This window comes from Sturnira hondurensis, unplaced genomic scaffold (assembly GCF_014824575.4).
Source record: "Sturnira hondurensis isolate 20B ecotype Veracruz unplaced genomic scaffold, ASM1482457v3 Scaffold0004136, whole genome shotgun sequence".
NCBI lineage: Eukaryota > Metazoa > Chordata > Mammalia > Chiroptera > Phyllostomidae > Sturnira > Sturnira hondurensis.
This window is the reverse complement of record NW_028076767.1, coordinates 21,810,427-21,827,440: the sequence shown is the minus strand read 5'-3', so window position 1 is coordinate 21,827,440 and position 17,014 is coordinate 21,810,427. Positions and strand designations below refer to the sequence as shown.

General features: G+C 41.5%; 1 protein-coding gene across 2 annotated transcripts in view; it reads left to right on the top strand.

The window, feature by feature from the left end:
- The window catches only part of NDRG3 (NDRG family member 3), a 65,858-nt gene that overhangs the window by 24,968 nt on the left and 23,876 nt on the right, over positions 1–17,014 (top strand). For both annotated transcript variants that reach the window (XM_037044001.1, XM_037044000.1), the window contains exons 4-7: positions 10,415–10,520; positions 11,540–11,660; positions 13,762–13,824; positions 16,103–16,163. In XM_037044001.1, coding sequence (XP_036899896.1) covers positions 10,415–10,520; positions 11,540–11,660; positions 13,762–13,824; positions 16,103–16,163 — 351 coding nt within the window. The remainder of the gene's footprint in view (positions 1–10,414; positions 10,521–11,539; positions 11,661–13,761; positions 13,825–16,102; positions 16,164–17,014) is intronic.

Sequence of the window (17,014 nt, the reverse complement as noted above, 5' to 3'; positions counted from 1 at the left end):
CTTAAAATACAAAATTCAAGCTGACTCATTAGTATTTTCTTAAATGATACTGTTCTCTTTCTGGTCTGCTTTTTTTTTTCTCACCCTTGGCTCTATTGCCAATTTAAAAATTAATAAAATGAAACAGCATCTCTTTATCTGTCTGCTTTGTTGGCTGGCCCTGAAAGAACGGAAGGAAGGGATGAGTACATGGAAATGGGAACCTTCTAAGCTGCTGCAGCCCTACTGTGCTGTTTTCGGGCTGATGTCAGAGCAGTGGCTGGCAGAAGCAGCGTGGAGTAGACTCACAGGTTACTAGGCAGGAAAGGAAGGTTTTGGGAAACCAGTTTCCTTGCTTTCAGGATTCCACCAACCTGTATACGCGCAGGCAGACAGTTATTTTCAGATACTCATTGTTTGTTAACTGTAGTGGAATACGTAGCATTAGCATCAAAAGGAAGGAGTAATATGTATACCATAGGCAAACCAGTTATATCATAACTTATTGGGTAACTATTATAGATACTAAATATGTCGTCTCCAGTCCATAGAACACATCACAAAGTGGTTTTTGTTATCCCTGTTTTACAGATGAGGAAGGTGAGAATGAGGTTTCTTAACTTGCCATTGGGTGACGTTGGGGTTGAAAAACCCCATTCTTCCTGAGTCCATTGCCTGTTCCTTCCCACCTGGAAATGTCCAAAGCTGAGATGTTATAAGGAGTTGAATTGTACTTAAAGATAAGGTTCCTTGGGAGGACAGATGAGACCCACTTAATAAGGGTCAGACTCAGTGTTACTACAGATTTCTGAATCCCAGTGCCAAACACCTCTTAGTGTGACTATTTGGTACTTTATATATACAATGTAATCACCTTAGTACTGGTAGGGGATCGTTTGCTGTGTTCCTTCACTCAGAAACAAGGAGTCATATTATTTTTTTATAAATGGTGGCAGTAAAGTTTAGGTTTAGTTCTGTTTAATTTGACCTAACTTCAGTTATGGTTGAACCGGTTGAACTTGATTGCTGTTAATATAATTTACCTAGAGAGAGATTTGAGAAAAGGTGGCAATAAAATTCAAGGTGAAGAATTCCAGAAATAATATTTGTATACTGCTACCAAAAAGTAGAAGAATTTATTTTAATCAGATTGAACACTCACTCCCCAAGAGAGACAATTAGGGTATTAAAAAGTCACAAGCTCATTGCAAAATAGATAAGAAAATACCAAAAAGAAAATAAATAAAAATCATTTGTTTTTTTCACCGGTGCTAATATTTTGGTATGTAGCCTTTAAGATTCTTTCATACATAAATTTACTTAGATATAAATGAAATTGAGTTTGAGAGATGTAATTATGAATCACTTTTTAATATTAAGGCTTAAAAAATACTTGAACAAAACTCTTGATATTTTGGGTGAAATTTTAGTAACGTGTTCTGGCCTCATGAAATGTAACTTACTGTAGTTCATTCCTGATTCAAGTAGAATGACGGTAAGTGTGTATCACTGGTTTTGAATATACTGCTTATTTGTGTTTTAGAAAAGAAAAACCATAGGCTCTTCTCTTTCCTCCTTCCGGCACTCATGAATGCTCTTCTACCACCATTCTCATCTGTCTCTGTTAAAGGCCTATGTGATGTTCTGGAGGCTGGTGGCAGCTGGGTCAGGACTCCGTCAGCAGGCAGATGGAGGGCCCCCAGGGTGGGAGCTGTGATGTGAGGAGTGTAGAGTTGGAAAGGCTTCTCAGAAACCACTGGGCATTCTTAGGGGACAGGCCAAACAAGTCTAAAATGGGCATTGTCACCAAATGTAAAGGCATTCAGCCTTTACATTCATGTTGCTCATTAGCATAACTGGGCTTCTTTCTGATCTGTTTTGCCTCAGAAAATTCTTACAGGAATCTTTGATGATATCCCAGGCAGTTACTTTGGCATTATCATTTAGGCTCACAGCTTCAGTCTGAACTGTCTTTCCCTCTCAGTTTTCCTTACTAATCAGCTACATGGTTTTGTTTTGTTTTTTCAGTAATTGACTATAATTAAAACTGTACTGTTTCTCTTGGTTCTTTGCTTGTACCAAGTGATTTCATTGTTATATAGCTCCTCTGAGGCAAACAGCAGTGATATTTGGGTATAAGTAATGAAGGAAGAGGTGATTAGAAGTGACATGCTTAGAATTGATGAGAAAGGAGAAGCGAACCTACTGCCAGTCGAAACAGTGCGTCTGTAGGCTTATTGTCCATTTATCTACTTCATTGCTGCTTAATTCTCTCCTGTGACACCGTTTAGAATCTTGAAACTAGAACTGAGACAGATACTGTAGCTTCTCTGTGTCTACGATACTTGCTTTTAAAAAATAACACTTACCTTTTGTATAATCAGAAACAAATTTAGAAAATTCAGGAAAGTATAATAAAGATTACCTAGAGATAACTGTATTATATTTCTTTCCCCCTTTTTAAACTTTATTTTTATTGTCAATACTTGTAAAGATATTCCCATTTTTCCCTCATTAGCCCACCTCCACCCAGCCCCAGCCCTCTGTCCAGTTCTTTCTTTTATCAAAAGAATAGAGTACAAGTTCATTGTCGAATATTTGGAAAGCACAGAGAATTAGAATTAGAAAGTATAGCTGGAGAAAAACTCATTCTACAACCCAGGGACAAACATGTTAATATGTTTAGTATTAAGATATGTATGTCTGTAATATTTATTAAAATACTTTCAACTTTTATTTGGTTGGTCACACTGGATATACAATTTTGTATCCCCTTTCTGACGTAATATTAGAACACAGTCTCATTTCCATGTCATTTTAAAACTCATAAAAATTTCTACCTGTTGTTTCATCATATTGCTATACCATGACTTACCTGTTTCCTTATTTTGGGAAATTAGATTGCTTATATGTTCAATTCATTGAACATTTTTGTGCATAAATTTTATCCGTGCTTTGGGTTACTTCCTTGGATTGGTTCCTGGAATGAGCATATTTAAGGTTCTTGGCATATCTTGTCAAAGTGCCGTCCACTTCCACTGGAGGGGTACTCAATAAATATTAATGGAGAGTGAAAAGCTGTCTGCCAGAATATATCATTCTCATAGGAGAAGCTGATAACACAGTGAACCTACAGGAATGGAGTCCTTGCTCCTAGGATAATCCAGGTGTGGCCGAGGGTTGAGTAAATTTATCCTGGCTATTTAAATGCAGCAGTTATTTAGAGAGCTTTTTATAGAACCAACTGTGAAGAACAGTTTTTAGTACCATAATTTGAATGTATGTGTGTGACCAGCCTCTTCTGAAGGGGATTAAACTCTTCCCAGTCACGTGGTATATGAGCATTGTTATAGAAATAAGACTTACTGTATGTTTCGGACCATAAGACACACCTAGATTTTAGAAGGGGAAAATTGTGAAGCAAAAAATGTGGTAAAATATTTAATAACATAAATAACAATATTTCACCAATATAAATGTAAACAGAACTCAACAGCAGCATTAATAACCATTATTCCTCCCAAATGGGGAGGTGCATCTTATAGTCCGAAAATTATGGTAAGTGAAATAAATATCCTGACAGAAAAGAGGTACTTGGAGAGAGTTGGGATTCGGCCACCTGCTGCACCCTGTGGTGGAGGGCTTGATCAGTTCCATGCTCCTTCCCTAGCCTTGAGGGGTAAGAACAGGGTCCCAGTCCACCTTTTGGCCACCATTTTCCTTGGTATATCCCACCCACCCCTAGCAAAACTGGAATTATTGCTGGTTTACCCTTACTTCTGTTTTGTGGTATTCCTTTTTGATGGCCTGTTCATAATTCCTTCCCCTTGAGATCCCCACGCACCCCTTGCACCGCCCTCCCCCCCAGCATTTGTTGCTTTGGGGGGGGGGTGAGATTGATTGTTTAAAGTTCTAAGTGTTACCAGAAAGGGCTGGCCAATAGTATGTGGGTTCTTGACTTTGTATAGGAAAGATTTTACAACACAAGTCCGAGTGATTTTTTAAAGTATATTTACTGAAGCTGGGGACGGTGAAACAAAAAAGGGCTTAGGGTATTGGAAGCAACAGAAGAGCCTAAGCGGGTTGCCTTGGCTCTCTGTAAATGTAGGAAAGAAGTGAGCCTGGGCAGGACTGCTTTAGCTCACTAGGAAGTCAGAGAAAAGGGGGCCTTGGGGATAGAGTCAGAGGTTAGCCCTGGAGGAGCTGCTGCTCCCCATTGCTCCCTGGTTGCAAACCTCACGGGGTCCCTTAGTTTAGGAGATTCATGTCTGTGGGGGAGTAAAAGGGGAAGGGAACTGTGGGGNGTGTTACCAGAAAGGGCTGGCCAGTAGTATGTGGGTTCTTGACTTTGTATAGGAAAGATTTTACAACACAAGTCCGAGTGATTTTTTAAAGTATATTTACTGAAGCTGGGGACAGTGAAACAAAAAAGGGCTTAGGGTATTGGAAGCAACAGAAGAGCCTAAGCGGGTTGCCTTGGCTCTCTGTAAATGTTGTAGGAAAGAAGTGAGCCAGGGCAGGACTGCTTTAGCTCACTAGGAAGTCAGAGAAAAGGGGGCCTTGGGGATAGAGTCAGAGGTTAGCCCTGGAGGAGCTGCTGCTCCCCATTGCTCCCTGGTTGCAAACCTCACGGGGTCCCTTAGTTTAGGAGATTCATGTCTGTGGGGGAGTAAAAGGGGAAGGGAACTGTGGGGTGTGCTTCTGGGAGGGAGAGTGAGTGCTGGGGCGTTCAGTTTGAGGGGTTTAAAGGATGGGGGTTTAGGGGAGGTCTTACAGGAGGATCTCAGTAGAATATTCATCAGCTTTATGTGGATGTATCAAAGAGAGATTTATTTCCTTAATTTCATCTGTCCTTGGGTATGGTTGGCAAATAGATTGGCAAATAATTGGATTTCTGCTGCCTGTCTCTGAATAGGGTGATTTAAGCCATTTACCCTCTGGTTGGGGAGAAGTATAAACCATTTACTTTTACCTGTTCTTCATTTAGGGAAGATGGGATTTAATAGATGGCTACAAACTGCTTGTTTAACTATCTGTCTCAGTTTTTCTATTCCATTTGACCTATGTCAATAAGGATATAGGTGAATTTATTCTCCTTTGTGGGGGAAAAATGAGTCTTCTAGAAAAAGCTAGGTGTTTTGTTTAGTTTTTTAATCACGATCCCTAGTCTCAGTTCCCTTTTCTCCTGTCACTGAGGGTTTATTTCTCCGACAAGCTCTGACCCATCAGGGGTGGATGCTGCCAGCTGACCCAAACTCACATTCTTCTAACTTAGCAACCTCACTGAGAAGAGAAGATCTTTATGTATAATTCTAGGGGAAAGGGCAGGTAAGAAGTCCTGGCTTCGCATGAGCCGGGTCATTTATGTCACATGCACTTACCTGGACCCCTTCCTACCTGGGTTTCCTTAGAGAGTCCACGTTCCCGATGGTCTTCTGGGCTATTGTGTGGGGGTTAAATAGTCCTTCACTTTTGCCTTCTCAGCGTTATCTAAAGCTATATGAAAAAGATCTTTGGAGTTGGCTTTGAAGGAAAAGATACGTTTTATGTTGACACATTGCAAAAGAAGCTTTCAGATGGAAGACATGATTTATGAGAAGGCTAAGAGTTGTGGGTAGCTGAAAAGTAAAATTAGATGTCTGACAGACTGTTGATTGAACTAGACTATAAAATGGGAGGGGTAAGATGGGAGAGACCTGAGGACAGAGTCAGAGAAAATGTAATACAGAACTTTAGTAAAAGGAAAATGTGTTCTACTGATAGGTAGCAGGCTGGCTAAGTCATTGTGGAGGCTGATTCTTTAACTACATTCAGAGAGATTATAATAAGTCAGATTATGTAGTTCTGGTGACAGCATGTTTAGTTGAAGGAAGAAGACTCAGAAAAAAAGGTGAAAGTTGATTATCAACTAATGATGATATCCTAAAGCCTTAAATTCTTTAAAGAAAAGACTTAAACTACATCTTTTATTTTTTTTAGGATTTTATTTCTTTTTAGAGAAAGCAAAGGGGGGGAAGAGGTAGAGAAGCCTCAATGTGTGAGAGAAACAGCAAGCGGTTGCCTCTTGCCCGCCCCCAGCTGGAGACCCGGCTCACAACTCAGGCATGTGCCCTGACCGGGAATCAAACTGGCCACTTTTCCCTTTGCAGGGTGAAAAAACTTGCTGGGTCATCCTGCTGGGCCACAGCAGTCAGGACTAAACTACATCTTTTATTAAGAGGGAGGCAGTCCAGGATGGAGAAGTGTGTGATGGAGGGCCAATGTGATATCAGGTTGTTTTATAAGCTTGGAGAATAAAGGGATCGTGTTCAAGTACGTTACCTTAGAGGTGGTAACTAATCAGAGAATACCGGAAGATATCCATGACCCGAGCCTGTAAGACACTACTTTGGGCTGTCCCCTTTGAGCACAGACTGTCGTTGTATTGTCATACCCTGTAGAATGCTAGGGTGCAGGGTAAGGTAGCTGGGAAACAGCCTGTGGAACAGAGGATGTTTGAAGCAGAAAGGTGTCCGCAGCTTCACCCCTGCAGTGGCCTGACCATTGAGTCAGTTCCGTAGCCAGGGTCTCTGCACGCTCATCTTTCTTTAGAAAGTCTATGAGCTTTGTTCAAGCTCTTCATAGACACTAGATCATAAAGGGTATATTTAAAAGTCCATATGGAGGTGGTTGTCTCCTTTCTTTTTATATTCGTTATTCTGCTAATAATATTTACATTCACAAACTTTGGAATGAAGAGAAGCTCTATGAGACAGTTTCAGCTATGGGTTGCTCAGGAACTCTCGTTGACTCTGCTCCTTTGGTCATTACACAACCTGTAGGTGTATTATGGAAGGTAGGAGCTGGGGTCTCCTTGAAAAGTTGAAATTTTGTCAGCCAGTTTTAACTCTGATTTTTATCTAGATTATGAAATGATGAAGTAGTTACTTTGCCCTATTCCCTCACATGCTTTGAACATGTCTCTTTTACTCCATCTGTTATATCTTCATTTTCATCATCCTGAACTAACCTCCCAGCTCATTATCCCCCATCTCACTCCACCCCCATGTACACTGTCCCCATGAGTTACCTGGCCTGAGCAGATCCCATAACCTTAGGGCCAAAGTGTAAACTGGTCTTCCCCTCAGCAGAGGCCAAGCCAGAATGTTTAGGCCAGACTCTACTGAAGTTTGGATGTGGCAGAAGGAAGTCTCCAGCAGCTAGATTGTCATGATGACAAATCGTTGCACATTCTCGTCAATTTGGGTTCTTCTGTAGTGTCACCCATCCAGCAGAGGGTAGCTTCAAAGCCAGAAAAATCAGCATTCGTGCTGCTTGTCACTACCGTAACCAATAAGTAAGTAGAGACAAAGATTGAATCTTTGTGGGTGCGTTATTTAAATGGTGGTGATCTGAGAATATGGCAGGCTACGAACCCTCAACAACCATCTAACATCTCATCTCAGTGTCTCATTTCAGTGTCCTTTTTATTGTATAAACAGAGAAAAAGTAGGTAAAGGGCTTGGGGAAGAGGTCCACTGGATAACAGTTGCAGCATACCGGCAGTTTTCCAGTACTTTATCTGTTGATCAGCAATTCTTCGTCTGAGTCACAGAGTTCCCTCCCTGGAACATGTGGCTGAGATACTATCTCCTGCCATCTCCATCCGATTGCAGACCCCCAGGGGCACAGGTTGACTTGCTTATGGAACTTCATGTGTCATCCATTCCAGTCCCTAGAATAACAGCTTTCCACAGGCATTAATCACTTAAGCCTATCAAGTATGACTGAAGCTAAGATATTTAACTTTTGAGTTCCCCTGTCAGCTTCTCCCTCCCTCTTTATTCTCTCTTTCAAGAATGAAACAGGAGAGAGTGAAACTTCCTTGAGTTGCCTTTTTAATTTTCTTTTTAAAGATTTTATTTATTTATTTTTTAGGCATAGGAGAAGGAAAGGAGAAAGAGAGACAGACATGTGCCCTGACTGGGAATTGAACCCGCGACCTTTTTGATTCACAGGCCTGTGCTCAATCCACTGAGCTATACCAGCCAGGGCCCCTTTTTTAATCTTATAACCTCCCAGGAGGAAACAAGTCCTAATATTAGTGTCATTCCTTCTCCAAGCTTTTCTACTTTAAATATATGTATGTGGACATGTATAGTCTATATATATAATGTTGCTTTTTATTTTATTTTTTATTTTTTTATTTAATTATTTTTCAAGTACAGTTTTCTGTCTATTACTCCCATCCCATCCCACCCCCCATAATGTTGCTTTTTAAAAAAAAAATCTGCATAAGTGGTATATGCATATACCCCTGCATTTCTATTTAGCATTTTATTTTTGAGGTTTTTCTCTATTAATATTTATACTTCTAGTTTATTAATTTTTTGCCTGTATTGCACTATATGGATATGTCATAATTCATTTATCAGTTTCTCTATTGATGAATATTTAGGCTAGTTTCATTTTTTTGACGTTATAAATAAAGTTTCAATGTATATCTCTGTGCATATTTTTTGTATGTATGACCATGTTTGAGAATTGCTTTAGATTATACCTAAAAGTAAAACTGCTTTAAGTTAGATGCCTCTAAACTTTACTAGAAATTATCAAATTGTTTTCTAGAATAGTTGTTTCAGTTTACATGCCCACCAAGAGTATATATAACTTATTAGTTCTCTGCATCTTGGCCAACACTTGGCATTATCTAACTTTAACATTTTTGCCATTCTGGTGAGTCTTAAGTCACATTTCAGTGATTTAATTTACACATTATCCTGACTGCCAAAAGAGTTAATGTCTTCTCAATTTTCTGTTACAACTTTCTGTTTGTTTCTTTCCCAGCACTTACCACAGCTGTTACGGATTGGTTGATTTGTATGTTTATTGTGTGCCTCTCCATTAAAACATTCTCTCCGTGACAGCGAGGACCATAACTCTTTTGTTCATTGTTTTAACCCCAGAGCTCAGCCAGGCTGTGGTGGTAGGGTTCATAAATAGTTGTTTCATGAGTGAGCCTGATGGTGGTGGAGAGGGTTCCTCAGTAAGTCTGACATTACAAGAAGAGAAATGCTGATACAGTAACAATGTCTTCCTATTCCTTCCATCCCAACCATATACTTTGTTTTGTAGCCAGTTGGTTCATAGTACCTGATTCTGTCCTTCATTTCGCCCCCTTTTCAAGCTTTTGAATAGAGGTTAGTGGTAATGGGGAACAGCAGAAATACTGAGTCAAGCCCGGGCCCTCTGATCTGAGGCCACTGTTGGTCAGTTAGCCTGAGCTTGTTTCGTGCCCCGCATCGGAAAATAAACCAAAGCTCTGGTAAGATTCATTATTAGATAGGAAATCAAGTTGGAAGTCCTTTGCCTTTGTTGGGGTTTTTATTGACATAGTAAATTTTGTCTTATCCACTGTTAAGACTTTCTAAGATAGGTGTGGATGACTTTGTCAGCAAAAATTCACTAGGCTAGATGTGAGAATTTTTTGTTTTTGAGAAATACAGACTTTGAGGAAGACTAGAATAAATCTGTTAACTTATCTACAGTCTCTTTACACCCAAACACTCTTAGTGCTGGTCTCAGCAGCTGTGGTTGCATTTGGCTCCAGCTTTGCTCAGCTCCTAAGCTCTGCTCTCACTACATCTTAAACTTTACTCATTGCTTTGTTTAGGATCCTCTGGGGTACAGGGGTCAAGCCCACCCAAGCTAGTTTAAACCAGAGGCCGTGTAGGGATATCTGGGGAATTAAGCTAGAACCAGGAATTAGAGCAGTGAAAACGCTTAATATAAGCTCCCAGGTCACATCTCTGTTCTAGAGAAGAACCAAGCTAAGGATGGAATCTCTCGTGGCAATTACAAATCCTCAGGGAAGGAAGCTGACCCGGCATGGACCAGATGCCCACCTGACTCCAGTTAGCTGTGACCATAAAGTTACCGTCTGTAATCATGGCAGTGAGAGCCACTCCTGTAATGCAGGGGTGAGACTGACTGTCAGCTCCTAGAAAGGGGAGACTTTTAGGCAGACACACCCCTAGGTGCCTACGGAACATACATGGAGAGGCTCTGGAGCCTCTGGCTTTTTACCCAGCAACTTTATATCTTCTGCTTCATTTGCCTTTCTTTCCCAGGTCTTACTGGGTCCTTAACTTGTTGATCTCCTTTCCATAGCCAGTTGCAAATATATTTTCAACAGATCCCTGATTTCCCCCACTTAAGAAAGTGAGCTTTGTGGATAAGAAGGTATATTTTTCCCTATTTATTTGTTAGTTTATCTGAAAAAAAATTAGAAAGTAGGACTCTTCTGTGTAATATAACATCTCCCTGGTATGCTTATAGTTCAGTGGTGTGTCCTGCCGCAGCTAGTGGGAAATAGCTGTGAATCACATACCGTGAAACTTCGGCAACCTGGGAAGTCCTTCTGCCTTTGCTGAGACCTCACGTTCTCTTCTTCCAGGAACATGACATAGAAACAACTCATGGCGTGGTCCACGTCACTGTCAGAGGCCTACCGAGAGGAAACAGACCAGTTATTCTGACGTATCATGACATTGGCCTCAACCGTATGTATTTCATTTAATAAGTTCCCTTTTTATTATACTTAATCTATGTATGTTTTAAAAGCACGCAGGTAACAGGTCCTAGTACTCCAGTAGAACATAGGTTTTCTTCTTTCTGCCTTAACCTTCCCTCTTCGTGTTACTGGCATGATTCATGTTCCCCGGAAATGTGCAGGAAAATTCGTCTGGTGGATCCTGGAATTATACCTCAGCTCTGTGTTGTATCTACTAAAGAACTTTATATAAGGAACTGGTCAAGAAAATAGAACTAAAATCAGGTTCTTTTTAAGTCTAAATTTTGATTTTTTTTTTCGTATTTCAAGTTAGCAAATCCCGGTTTTGAACTTAACTTTGGGGTGAGCTCTTTAATGGATTGCTACAGCCTGTCATCAGTGGCTTTAAGTGCGCTTTCCAGATGGTGGTGTAAGATGCTGGCCCTAGCCATAGGCACACACAGTCTGTACAGACATTCTCTTTCATCTTTCTCTGACTTTCAGAGGTGGTCTGCACTTGAGGCTACAGTGTAGTGCTAGAGCTTTCGTAGAAGAGCGATTTAAGCAGTAATACTAAAAGGTTGGCAGTTGAAATGGCAGCCTGTCCCTGAACCCCAGCCCTTTTTACAGGAGACAGTCTTCCACATAATGAATGTGAGCAGCCCAAGGTACTCGCTCTCGCCAGGTTCTTGGGATATAATCAGTGTCTCCGTGTCAGATTGAAGAATAAGAATAAGATACATGAAAAATGACAGCATTATGAGTATAAGATTATCTTGTGCAACACCAGAATTGGTTTCCACTTTTGTAGACATTGTGTAGAATTGAGAATTAGTTATTTTCAAGTCATTGTGATGTCTGGTATTCAGCCTTTAGGGCAGCTTGAATCAGACAGATTGTTCAGACACCTCACGTTAGTGGGACAGTGATTAAAAGGGAATGAAAGGACGATAATGTGGAATTGATCAGTAGAGGAAAATTGGGGGGAAATGGAAGGCCTGTGACTTACGATTATTTTTACTGTTGCAGATAAATCCTGTTTCAATGCTTTCTTTAACTTTGAGGATATGCAAGAGATCACTCAGCACTTTGCTGTCTGTCATGTGGATGCCCCAGGCCAACAGGAGGGTGCACCCTCTTTCCCAACAGGGTAAGGTGGCGAGCAAGATCTTTGCGCTTACAAGCAAATGCCTGAGTTCTAGCGGGAGAAGTATTTCCTTTCCCAGTTGATTTTAGCACAGCCTACAAATTATACTTACCGACCAGCCGTCCTCATTATTTCCTCACCTTGCTCTGAGAGGACTGTTGTGTACACAGAGTCTGTGGAGGAAAACTGCGTGTTTTCCCATACCCAGGAAGGGCTGTCTGTGGACGGGAAGCTGTCTCCCTGTAATTGCTAGGCAAAAGTGTCTGGAACACCTGCTTCTCACGGTCTTTATCTGTTTCCTTCCTCATCTATTTTATATCTGTCATTTTGTGTTACCTCGGCCCAAACTCAGATCCTTCTGAGCTTCTTAGGAGTATCTCCCCACCTTTGCCTCTCATGACAGGAATTCAGGTATCTGTGTAACCGTTTATCTGAGCATCTGCCCTGTCAGGTCGAGGTGCGTTTTTACTAGACTTGGAGCTCAGCCTCATCCTAAATCTGCTTTGTGAAGCGGAGCCAGAGTCTCCCAACTCTTCTTCCCTGCAAGACGGGATTATTGAGAAGACCTTGGGAGGAGCCGTGAAGGCACCAGCTGTGGAATGCTAATTCTTCCCCTGTGCCTGTCCTCATCTCTGGAGCTGCCTTTGCCAGTGGCTGCTGCAAAATAGACCGTTGCAGACAAATAATTGCTAACACTTACACAACGTTCCTGAAATGCCTTTAAATACTTTACATTTATTAGGTCATTTAACTCTCACAACCCTGTTGGATAGGTTTACTCTTACTCCATTTAACAAGTGAAGAACCTGAGGCCCAGAGGTAGTAAGAAAATGCTTGGCCAGGATGACATAACAAGCAGCAGAGTGGGGGTTTAATGCAGGCAGAATGGCTCTGGGTCCATGTTACTGACCGTGTCATGTTCGAGCTATTCTGTCTCTCAGACACAAATTGGCCAGTGCCCAGCTGATTATATCCAATAAGATTTGGATCCTGTTCTTTTTTTTTTTTTTTTTTAAGTTTAGAAAGAGAGAAAAGGGGACAGGGAGAGAGAAATACTGGTTTGTTTTTCCATTTATTTATGCATTCAGTGGTTGATTCTTGTATGTGCCTTGACTGGGGATCAAACCCGCAACCTTGGTGCATTGGGACAACACTCTAACCAACCGAGCTACCCAGTCAGGGCCCGTTCCTTTTTTTCTATTTGTGCACAGATGGCTAAAAAGCACTCCATTGCTCAAGTATTTCAAGCAGAGGGTCTTTGAGTCTGTCATCTCTAGGTGCTCCCTCCTTTTCTTGGATGCCTAGTTTGAATCCATTCCTGGGTGTGCTTGACCGGTTTATATTCCAGTGGTTCATGTTCTAAACCAATTCAAATGCAATAAACAGGTAACCGTGTTGTCTTATGCCTAGGTAAAACAAATAACATTCATGGTAAAGAGCCCAGGATTTGTGACTATGCTTAAGCCCAGTAAAGCTTTATTTACTTTTACTTTTAGCTGCCTAGATATAAGCAGCAGACCAAGAGATACTTTGAGTTGATTCTCACTGTTGCAAGTTTACTGAGACTGAACCCCAGTTGAAGTGATTGTTAGGGATTTGGAATGAGCCATATTTCTATGGGTGGAATGAGCCACCCTGAGAAAGAGCCATATTACCTATTCTTTTCAAATGGTTTCCTCTGGTCTGGGATTATTTTCAGAGGGAGGGGAAAGGAGGGAGAAACATCAGTGTGTGAGAGAATCAGCACTCAGTTGCCTCTTGTAGGCTCTCAGCTGGGGACCTAGCCCACAACCCAGGCATGTGCCCTGACTGGAACTTGAACCGATGACCTTTGGTTCGCAGGCTGGCGCTCGACCCACTGAGCCACACAGGCCAGGGCCAAGAGACTGCTTTTGAGGATATAGAAACATGTAGGTCCTTTTACCTTCTGTTTAGCACAGCAGTTGTAGGAAGTGTCACAACATGCCAAAGTCATTTCCAGACTCCATGTCACCTCCTTTGATAAAGGGAATGCTTTTATCTAAGAACTCTACTTTTCTATCTGTTCTTGTAATTGTAAAATATGGTTGCATTCTAATTCAGGCGGTATCCTTTTGGATTTCAGGTACCAGTACCCCACAATGGATGAGCTAGCTGAAATGCTGCCTCCTGTTCTCACCCACTTAAGGTAGGCTCCTTGTTCAGTTCTCTCACACAGTTTTTACAGACTTTCTACGATGTGTCTGCCAGGATAGGCACTGCCACCCTCCTGGAGCTTACATCTTAGTAGGGGAAACAATTAACAAGTAAGCAAACAAATAATCACAACCGAAGTGCTATAAAGGTCAGTGGGGATGGTGTGATAAAAAATAAAGGCAGGATCTACGTAGATAAGGCTGTTACCAAACAGTAAGTGGGGTCTTGCTGCCCACCACCACCCTCTAGGCAAAATTCAGGAGGCAGAGGTTTGGTGATAAAGGAAAGGAGTCTTTATTCAAAAACTACACAATTTTGAAATAATAGCTTTCTGCATATATTAGTCACTTACAGCTTTAAACACATAAACCTATCAGTTAAGGCTAACACCTGAGTTTTCCTAGTATTCCTTCTGTTAGTTAAGTATCTTATTTCTGTGGGTTAGGTTACAGACTAAAACAACATAACACACAAAAGCTACACAATTTTGGGAAAATGTCAGGCTTCTGCCTCGGAGGTCATCCCCTCTAGAACACCCAAAGAAGAATAACCCTACCACCCTCTGCCAGGCCATCCTGATCCTAGGCTTTGCCCAGAGTTCCTTCCCATGTGTTGGAAAATGCATGCAGCTGTAGCACGATCATCCAGGCATCCTTGAGGAAGAAGAAGGGCAGAGAGCCCCCTTTAAAAAATACTTTATTTATTTATTTACTTTTAGAGAGAGGGGCAGGAGGAAGGGGAAGAGAAACAGTTGCCTCTTGCTGCTCCCAGTTGGGAATCTGGCCTGCAGCCCAGTCGAGGATGATGCCCAATCCACTGAGCCCCACCAGCCAGGGCTGGGAGCCCTTCTTTTACTTTAAATCTTCTGGCCCATAATTCCATGTGCTCTGGAGGCATTCAGCGGCTGTAATTGGCATTACAGCCAATCCTAGACTGTTTACCATTGCCCTGGGCAACCTCCTCCTACTCCTCCCCAGTGATCTGATTTGATATACTTGTATTAAAACTGTTTGGGGGTTGCCTTTCTAAAAAGATATCATCTAGTCTGAGACTTAGAGGATAAAAAGGAGCTACATACCCAGAGAGCCAGGGCAAGAGGAGTCCAGACAAAAGAATTAGTATGTCCAAAAGTCCTAGACCAAATGAGCAGATAGGAGAAATTATATGTAAAATTTGAGAAATAGACAAGGACCAGATTACCTAGGTCTCACATATCAGGTGAAAATTTGGGATGTCATTTAAAAAAATGCTGAAGGCTTTTAAGCAGGAGAGTGATAATCCAATTTGGTCTTTTAAAATAGCCACACTAGCCCTGGCTGGTGTATCTCAGTGGATTGAGTGCGGGCTTCGAACCAAAGGGTTGCTGGTTCGATTCCCAGTCGGGGCACATGCCTGGGTTGCAGGCCAGGTCCCCAGTGGGGGCCACATAAGAGGCACCCACACATGGATGTTTTTTTCCCTCTCTTTCTCCCTCCCTTCCCCTCTTTCTAAAAGTAAATAAATAAAAAACTTAAAAAAAATAAAATAAGCCCTGGCTGGCGTAGCTCAGTGGATTGAGCACAGGCCTGCAAACCAGAGGATCGCGGTTCAATTCCCAGTCAGGGCACATGCCTAGATTGCAGGCCAGTTCCCTACAGGCCAACTCCCAGCAGGGGACGCACGAAAGGCAACCACACATTGATGTCTCTCTCCCTCTCTCCTTCCCCTCTAAAGATAAATAAATAAATAAATAAAATTTAAAAAAATAAAATAAAATAGCCACACTAGATATGTAAATTGGGCATCAGTAAAGCTATTTATGTTTTTTTTTTTTTAAAGAGGATTTACTCTAGCTGTGGAGAAAGTGGGCTGGAGAGGAATGAAGGAAAAGGCAGGGAGACCAGTCAGGCAAGGGGTAATGATGATAGCTTGATACTGGATGGTGGGGAGGGGGGTGGTGAAGTTAATGAAGACATGAAAATACTTTGAAGGTGAACTCTATAGGATTTGATGGGTTAGACATGGAGATGATAGGAAAATGAGCCGTCAAGCATGACCCCAGGTTTTAGTCATTTCATTCAACCCTTAAAATCAACTTAGAAGTAGGTGGTCATATCTTTGTTTTAGAGAGAGGGAACTGAGTGAGGCTCAGGAAGTTAAAGAAATTTAACCAAATTCTCTATTTGTTAAGTATCAGAGCCAGAATTTGAACTCAGTTGTATTCCGTCCATTTTTGCCATGCTACCTCCACGTGAGTTAATCCTGTCCGTATTCACGTGTTTCGTTCACAGTGTGAAAAGCATCATTGGGATTGGAGTCGGAGCTGGAGCGTACATCCTCAGCAAGTTCGCGGTAAGTGCAGGGAGGATTTGTCTCGATACCCCTGAGACACTGCCCACACCTCAGCTCCTACTGCTGTGTTAGGTGACCAGGTACTGTTGTGGGTCTCATGTCAGTTTTGTATCAGTTCTCTCAGCTCCAGATACAGGGTTCTATGAAGCCTTGCTTTATACCTACAGCACCTAAAAAATCACAAGTGAAGGCAGTACATAATCAATAAAAAGTAATTCTTAGAGAATAGTTATTATGGAATTTTGTACAGCCATTAAAATTTTGTAAGAAGAGCCTGTAATGATGTGATTCATGTATAATACAACATTAACGAAGTTAGAATAAAGAGTCACATAAAGTTTGGCATAGGAGGGACTAGAAATACACCAAAATATTTGCAGGGATTGATGTTGTACAGTAAGATAATAGGAAATTTCATTTTCTGCTTTTTATGATTTCCCTGGTTATCAAATTTTCTATCATGTGCATAGTCAGTGTAATCAGAGGAGGAAGAGTAGGAAGCTAGAGAGTTTTCAGTTTACATAGAAATGTTCCTATTGATTTTTATTTTAAAAACTTCTTTTCAAATGACTCCTGGGTGAGACAACATTTTTGGGGGGATGGTATATCACCTATTCGTGTGACTGAAAAAACACTTAACAAGCCCTTATTGAGTGTAAAATAGCCAGTTTAAGCCTCAGCATCTCCTTACACCAACTAGCGCAAGGCCCTTCCCTCCGCGGGGAAGACCCACCGAGCTGATCACCTGCAGACATACCAGGTGCCTCGTTTGCTGTGGAAATCTTGTTCCCCCACAGACTGCACAGCATGCGAAGAAACTGGTTTTCCAGGTGCTAAATCAGATTGAAAGA